The sequence below is a fragment of the Hylobates moloch genome, unplaced genomic scaffold (assembly GCF_009828535.3).
Source record: "Hylobates moloch isolate HMO894 unplaced genomic scaffold, HMol_V3 SCAFFOLD_2332, whole genome shotgun sequence".
In the NCBI taxonomy this organism is placed as follows: Eukaryota; Metazoa; Chordata; class Mammalia; order Primates; family Hylobatidae; genus Hylobates; species Hylobates moloch.
In genome coordinates this window covers 1-8,512 of record NW_026654607.1, presented here as the reverse complement: position 1 = coordinate 8,512, position 8,512 = coordinate 1, and the positions used below count along the sequence as shown (strand labels likewise).

General features: G+C 47.3%; 1 protein-coding gene across 1 annotated transcript; it reads right to left on the bottom strand.

The window, feature by feature from the left end:
* Nucleotides 1-167: 167 nt before the first annotated feature.
* LOC116464949 (mucin-17-like) lies at nt 168-8,500 on the bottom strand (the record flags this gene model as incomplete). The annotated part of the gene is made up of 4 exons (XM_032148177.2): nt 168-299; nt 4,480-6,399; nt 6,754-7,257; nt 8,317-8,500. Coding segments are annotated over 4 exons (2,740 nt in total), but the record flags the coding sequence as incomplete, so codon positions are not given.
* Nucleotides 8,501-8,512: the final 12 nt, after the last annotated feature.

Genomic DNA, 8,512 nt, shown 5'->3' with positions numbered 1-8,512 from the left:
AGCACTGGGTGGAAACAAAACAAAACAAAACAAAACAAAACAAAACACACCACAGCCCAGAAGAGGCCCTATTCCTGGCCTCACATCAAGGTGGAGCAGGAACTGGTGCCTGTATGGAGGTCAGGTCCCAGGGCATGGGGTGGGGGAAGGCCTGGGGTTGCACTCACCTATATCAATGATGCTGACCACGTCCTCACACAACTCCCCGCGATACAGGCTGGGACACTGGCACTCGAGCTCATCCCAGGTGCCTCCATTCTTGCAGGGAGAGGCCGTATTCTGGCACCGATCTCCAAAGCCTGTGGAACGATCACAGAAGTTTTCTTTCTAAGTTCCTCCATTGAGGCACCTCACTGGAAGGAGCAGGGATCTACTGTGGTTACATGTTGAGCACAGCACTTTACAGCTTACAATGCGTTTGCACGGACACTGCCTAATTTGTTTTTGTTTTTGGAGTCCGAGTTTTACCCTTGTCACCCAGGCTGGAGTGCAGTGTCGCGATCTTGGCACACTGCAACCTCCACCTCCCAGGTTCAAGCGACTCTCCTGCCTCAGCCTCCTGAGTAGCTGAGATTACAGGCGTGTGCCACCGCACCCAGCTAACTTTTTGTATTTTTAGTAGAGACGGGGTTTCACCAGTTTGGCTAGGCTGGTCTCAAACTCCTGACCTCAGGTGATCTGCCCACCCCGGCCTCCCAAAGTACTGGGATTACAGGTGTGAGCCACCGTGCCCGGCTCCAACACTGCCTAATTTGATACTCTCATGAGACCCCAGGGGTGCACAGGACAGTTACTATTATCCTCACTTCACAGATATGCAAAGTGAGTCAGAGAGAGGCTAAGCCACCTCCCGACGGGTCCACGTGCAGGCTACACTCCACCCAGTCCTAGTCCAGCATGCTTGACTTTACCTCAAAAACGTGAAGAAAGAGAAACCTGGTATTGTGAGAGGTGAGCGACAGAGTCAGGGCCGAGGAAGGGAGAACCCGGGTGAACTTGAACAGTCTAGATTCCACCCAGGTTGAGAATTAGATGGTTGTTGTTCCTCAACACCCGCTTTGGAAAAGCCCATCCTGGCAATCGTTACTGTTACGACTCATTCTGATTCTTTTTTAATTTACTGGGATATGGAGTTTGAGGGAGGAGTTTAGAACTTTATTATTATTATTATTATTATTATTATTATTATTATTATTATTATTGAGACGGAGTCTTGCTCTGTCGCCCAGGCTGGGGTACAGTGGTGCGATCTCGGCTCACTGCAAGCTCCGCCTCCCGGGTTCACGCCATTCTCCTGCCTCAGCCTCCCGAGTAGCTGGGACTACAGGCGCCCGCCACCACGCCCAGCTAATTTTTTGTATTTTTAGTAGAGACGGGGTTTCACCGTGTTAGCCAGCATGGCCTGGATCTCCTGACCTCGTGATCCACCCGCCTCGGCCTCCCAAAGTGCTGGGATTACGGGTGTGAGCCACTGCGCCCGGCATTTTATTTTTTTTGAGACAGAGTCTCACCATCTCGTTCAGGTTGGAGCACAGTGATGCAATCGTAGCTCACTACAGCCTTGACCTCCTGGGCTTAAGCAATGCTCCCACCTTAGCCTCCCAAGTGACTGGGACTGCAGGCATGAATCACCATGCCTGGCTAACTTTTAAAATTTTTCTGTAGACATGGGGTATTGCTCTGTTGCTCAGGCTGGTCTCAAACTCCGGGCCTTACCAAATCCTCTAGTCTCAGCCTCACAAGATCCTGGGATTACAGGTGTGAGCCATCATGCCCAGCCTAACAACTCCTTTTTAAATTGCAATTCAACAAATAAACTCCTCTTAGTTTAAATAGGTAGGAAGTAGTGATAGCCAACTCTCAAATATCTGTGCCAATCAATCTGGAAAATCTAAAGCTCTGTTTTCTTTGGCTTTTCTTGAAAATCGCTGTGCCTGGGTAGATGAGAAATCAAGGTGTATTTTGTCTGGGGAAGTGCACGAGGTATGTATAGACTCTAAAAAGACCTGCCTCCCCTCTGCCTTCTGGTTTACCCTAAACAGAGAGCAGGATCCACACTCGTGAAAGTCACAGCATGCAGCCTCTATTTATGTGCTTTTGCTCCAAGACGTTTGGAAAGAATAGAAGAGAGAAGTCAAGAGTCCTGGGCACACTGGAAACCCATACATCCTAAATTAGTCTCCTCCCTCTGTCTCTCTCCCGCTTTCACTACTGAAGATGTCCAGACCTGAGCTAAGTGCCAAAACACAGGCTAGCGAGAAAAAACAGAAGCAGATGCTGGGGCGCGTTTAGCCATTGCTCAACAGTCTGAAGGGAAGACCAATCTCTGGGGAAGAAGAGGAAGACAGAAAGAGGACAATCTGCTTCAAAGATGCTACTGACACCAGATGGTGGGTCCAGTGGCATTGCAGCCACCTGGCCTTTGTCGTGAGACACCTATGAGGCTTCCTGGAAATACAAGGTCCAGATCTCCCACCTGAAAATGCTCAGACCACTCATCTGAGAATCAGAGAGCTCAAGAAGACAAAGATATATTGGAGAGAATCCAGAGAAGAAAGCCATATGATAGAAAATCCAGCCAGGCGTGGTGGCTAACACCTGTAATCCTAACACTTTGGGAAGCTGAAGAGGGTGGATCACCTGAGGTCAGGAGTTCAAAAACAGCCTGGCCAACATGGTGAAACCCTGTCTCTACTAAAAATACAAAAATTAGCTGGATGTGGTGGTGTGCACTGTAATCCCAGCTACTTGGGAGGCTGAGGTGAGAGAATCGCTTGAACCCGGGAGGTGGAGGTTGCAATGAGCCGTGATCGCACCATTGCACTCCAGCCTGGGCAACAAGAGTGAAACTCCATAAAAAAAAAAAAAATAGAAAAGAAAAGAAAAAAGAAAGAAGAGAAAAAAGAAAAAAAGAAAGAAAAGAGAAGTTCAGGCAAAGTAGAATTCAGCAAAGGAAAAATGTCACAAAGTCCAGAGAAAACGTAGTAGTCAAAAGCTGAAGAACCACCCTTCATCATCATCAATTCAAGAAGGGATTGGGCAGTTCTGTGGGCAGACATAGATCATACACCTGTGAGCCTATTCATCTAAATAAATCAGTGTTTTCAAGTATTTTAATTAGCATACTTTAAAAAACGTATGTAAAATATTCTTAATCTGGGAGTCATACTCACAGGTCTATTAGTATATTACATGATTCATGTAATACAATATATAGGATATTATAATAGCAGGTATTGAATGGTGCAGCGCTCACCCTAACAAGAGAGAAGAAGGCTGAGTGAAAGTTCTTGAGTCAGAGAAAGGAGAGGGATACGTAAGGACAGCAAAACACTCATAGGCATTGGAGGTAGAATTCAGAGCTGATAGAAGTGAAGGAATCTTCTTTTGCTTCTTTAGTGCATGCTCAGGGGATAAGATGAATCAAAATAAAAGTGAATGGTGGCAGAGATACTTGACAAAGGTACACATGAATGAATTGGCGAAAACCTTCTGCAAAAAAAAATGTTTGTACTTCAGTATGAACAAAATCAATGAGAAAATCCATTAGAAAGTTTACAAAGTAAACTAAAAAGTTTAAAAGAAAACATAAATAAACCACTCAGAGTTAATAACATCATGGCATACAAAGTGCAATGGAACAGAGACCTGCCGAATACAAAAGAGAGAAAACAGGACTTGTGTACAGAATACTAGAGATCGAGGTGCCCAGGCAAAGAGAGGTAATGCTTTGTTCAGAAAAGGGGAACTTGTGCAAGAAACAGCGAGAGCGGAGAAGTGAGAGAGTGCTGAGACAGAAAACCTTGATGCAGGTTTTATCAAAGGGAAAACAAGTAAGTCAGAGAAAAAGGAGTTTAGGAGTAAATGTTTAAGAAGAAAACCACAAAAAGTAGTGAGTGGAGATTGAAAAGAAAGTTTCGAAAGGAAAATTCTTTTGAAGAGTGTCTGTTCTTATCCTTTGCCCACTTTTTGATGGGATTGTTTGATTTTTTCTTGTAAATTTGTTTAAGTTCTTTGTAGATTCTGCATATTAGCTCTAAGTCAGATGGGTAGATTGCAAAAATTTTCTCCCATTCTGTGGGTTGCCTGTTCACTCCATGGAATACTATGCAGCCATAAAAAAGGATGAGTTCATGTCCTTTGTAGGGACATGGATGAAGCTGAAACCATCATTCTGAGCAAACTATCGCAAAGACAGAAAACCAAACACTGCATGTTCTCACTCATAGGTGGGAATTGAACAATGGGAACACTTGGACACAGGGCAGGGAACATCACACACTGGGGCCGGCTGTGGGGTGGGGGGATGGGGGAGGGATAGCATTAAGAGAAATACCTAATGTAAATGATGAGTTAATGGATGCAGCAAACCAACATGGCACATGTATACGTAGGTAACAAACCTTCACGTTGTGCATATGTACCCTAGAACTTAAAGTATAATTTTTTAAAAAAAGGAAAATTCAAGAAATCACTTACATTGTGTGGTTGTTGTCACAGTAGGAGTTGAGGTGGGGTTGCTCTTAATTGTAGGAGTAGTCGTGGGGACAGTGCTGGTGGTCACCGTGGGGGAGGAAGTGATCCATGTGCTGGATTTTGTCCTGGTGGTCATGGTAGTGACAGCCTCAGGGTTCACAGTCATGGAGGAGGCAGAAGTTGTTGGAGGTGTACTGGAGTGAGCAGGAGGAAATATAGGCGGGATGGTGTGAGAAGTAATTGTTGACGGCCTGCTGGATTCTGATGAAGGGATCACAGAACGGGTGGTGACAGAAGTAGAGGTGTGAGGTGTACTGGTTGCAGAAAGCACTGATGCAGAAATAGTGGAGCCTCTGCTAGCTGTGCTGGGTGTGCTGGGGGCAGTAGACATGGTCACATATGTGAGGGGAGCTGCAGTAGTCATTGCAGTTGTTGTAAATTCCTTAGTAGTTGAAAAAGATGTGGTGGTACTACTACTAGAAGTTGATGGTGTGTTTAGTTCAGTGGAAGTTATCACAGAGGTAGATACAGCACCAGTTGTTGCAGGAATGACATCAGCAGTAGAACTGGTGACAGGAGTGCTGGGAATAAAAATGGTTGTCCCCGGTGTGGTTCCTTCTGTGGTCACTGATACAGATATGGTGGTGGCTACAGGAATTGTGGGAGTTGAGGCAGCATCAGTAGAAGGGGTAAAAGTTGTGCTTGTGTCAAGAGGAGGTGTCGAAGCTGTGCTGGCCCCAGGAAAGCTAGTTGGAAGTGTGGTGCTGACACGGAGAGTTGTTAATGGAGTGCTTCTTTCACTGGTAGTTGAAATGCGTATGGTAGTGACTTCAGCAGGTATGGAGGATGAACCGGCTTCGGTAGAGGTGAGCAAAGGTGTTCTGGTATCACCAGGAGGTGTTGAAAGTGTGCTGGCCTCAGAAGGACTCGTCACAGATATAGGGCTGATGAGGAGAGTTGTCAATAAAGTGCTTCTTTCACTCGTAGTTGACATAGGCATGGTGGTGCCTTCAAGAGTTGTAGGAGATGAACTGCCTTCAGAGGCAGTGGTCATGGACATGCTGGTGTCAACAGATGGTATGGAAGGGGTGCTACTCTCAGGAAACCTTGTAACAGGTGTGATACTGACAAGAATAGTGGTCCCAAGGGTGCTTATTTCCGTGGGCATTGACACAGACATGGTGCTGCTGTCAAGAGTTGCAGAAGATGAAATGGCTTCAGTAGAAGTGGTCACAGGTGTGCTGGTGACAACAGAAGGTGTTGAAAGGGTGCTACCCGCAGAGCTGGTCACACGTGTGGTGCTGACAGGCATAGCTGTTAATGGAGTGCTTCCTTCACTAGGAGTCCAGATTGGCATGTTGGTACCCTCAGGAGTCATAGGAGATGAACTGACTTGGGTAGAAGTGGTCACAGGTGTGCTGGTGTCAACAGGAGGTGTTGAAGGTGTGCCAGCCTCAGAAATGGTCACTGATGTGGTGCTGACAGGCATAATGGTAAACGGAGTGCTTACATCACTAGGAGTTGACATTGGCAGGGTTATACCTTCAGGAGGTGTAGGAGTAGAACTGGTCAGAGTAGAAGTGGTCACAGGTGTGCTTCTGTCAACAGAAGGTGTGGAAGGTGTGCTAGCCTCAGAACTGGTCACATGTGTGCTGCTGAGGGGCATAGTTGTTAATGAAGTGCTTCCTTCACTTGGAGTAGACATACGCATAGTGCTGACCTGAAGAGTTGCTGGAGATGAACTGGATTGACTAGAACTGGTAACAAGAGTGTTGGAGTCAACAGGAGTTGTGGAAACGGCGTTAGCCTCAGAACTGGCCACCGGCGTGGTGCTGACAGGAATACTTGTTAATGGAGTGCTTCCTTCACTAGCAGTTGAGGTTGGCATGCTGGTAACTGCAGCAGTTGTAGGAGATGAACTGGCTTGAGAAGAAGTAGTCACAGGTGTGCTGGTGTCAACAGGAGTTGTTGAAAGGGTGCTCGTTTCAGAACTGGCCACCGTGGTGGTGCTGACAGACATACTTGTTAATGGAGTGCTTCTTTCACTAGGAGTTGAGGTTGGCATGCTGGTAACTTCAGCAGTGGGAGGAGATGAACTGGCTTCAGTAGAAGTGGTCAAAGGAGAGTAGGAGTCAACAGCAGTTGTTGAAAGGGTGCTAGCCTCAGAACTGGCCACCAGCGTGTTGCTGACAGGTATACTTGTTAAGGGAGTACTTCCTTCACTAGGAGTTGAGATTGCCATGCTGCTACCTCCAGCACTTGTAGGCAAGAAACTGCCTTCAGTAGAAGTGGTGACAGGTGTGCTGGTGTCAACAGGAGTTGTTGAAAGGGCGCTAGCCTCAGAACTGGCCACCGGCGTGGTGCTGACTGGCATACTTGTCAATGGAGTGCTTCCTTCGCTAGGAGTTGAGGTTGGCATGCTGGTAACTTCAGCAGTAGGAGGAGATGAACTGGCCTCAGTAGAAGTGGTCAAAGGAGTGTTGGAGTCAACAGGAGTTATTGAAAGGGTGCCAGCCTCAGAACTGGTCAATGGCGTGTTGCTGACAGGCATACTTGCTAAAGGAGTCGTTCCTTCACTAGCAGTTGAGGTTGGCATGCTGGTACCTTCAGCAGTTGTAGGACATGAACTTGCTTCAGTAGAAGTGGTGACAGGTGTGCTGGTGTCAACTGGCGTTGCTGAAAGGGTGCTAGCCTCAGAACTGACTACCGGCGTGGTGCTGACAGGAATACTTGTTAATGGAGTGCTTCCTTCACTAGGAGTTGAGGTTGGCATGCTGCTACCTTCAGAAGTTGTAGGAGATGAACGGGCTTCAGTAGAAGTGGTCACAGCAGTGCTGGGGTCAACAGGAGTTGTTGAAACGGTGCTAGCCTCAGAAATGGCCAACGGCGTGTTGCTGACAGGTATACTTGTTAATGGAGTACTTCCTTCACTAGGAGTTGAGATTGGCATGCCACTACCTTCAGCAGTAGTAGGAGAGGAACTGGCTTCAGTAGAAGGGGTCACAGGTGTGCTGGTGTTAGCAGGGGTTGTGGAAAGGGCGCTAGCCTCAGAACTGGCCACGGGCGTGGTGCTGACAGACATACTTGTTAATGGAGTGCCTCTTTCACCAGGAGTTGACGTTGGCATGCTGGTAACTTCAGCAGTTGGAGGAGATGAACTGGCTTCAGTAGAAGTGGTCACAGGAGTGTTGTCAACAGGAGTTGTTGAAAGCGTGCTAGCCTGAGAACTGGCCATTGAGGTGGTGCTGACAGGGATACTTGTTAATGGAGTGCTTTCCTCACTAGGAGATCTGGTTGGCATACTGGCAATATCAGCCATTGTACGAGATGAACTGCCTTGAGAAGAAGTGGTCACAGGTGTGCTGGTGTCAACAGCAGTTGTTGAAAGGGTGCTAGCCTCAGAACTGGTCAACGGTGTGATGTTGACAGGTGTACTTGTCAATGGACTGCTTCCTTCAGTATAAGTTGAGGTTGGCATGCTGGTACCTTCAGGAGTTGTAGAAGATGAACTGGCTTCAGCAGAAGTGGTCAAAGGAGTGTTGGAGTCAACAGGAGTTGTTGAAAGGGTGCTAGCCTCAGAACTGGCCACCGGCATGTTGCTGACAGGTATACTTGTTAATGGAGTACTTCTTTCACTAGGAGTTGAGATTGGCATGCTGGTACCTTCAGCAGTCGTAGGAGAGGAATTGGCTTCAGTAGAAGTGGTGACAGGTGTGCTGGTGTCAACTGGAGTTGTTGAAACAGTGCTAGCCCCAGTACTGGCGGCAGGCATTTTGCTGACAGGTATACTTGTCAATGGAGTACTTCCTTCACCAGGAGTTGAGATTGGCATGCCAGTACCTTCAGCAGTTGTAGGAGACGAACTGGCCTCAGTAGAAGTGGTCACAGGTGTGCTTGTGTCAACAGGAGTTGTTGAAAGGGTGCTTGTTTCAGAACTGCTCAACAGCATGCTGCTGACAGGCATACTTGTTAATGGAGTGCTTCCTTCGCTAGGAGTTGAGGTTGGCAAGCTGGTAACTTCAGCAGTGGGAGGAGA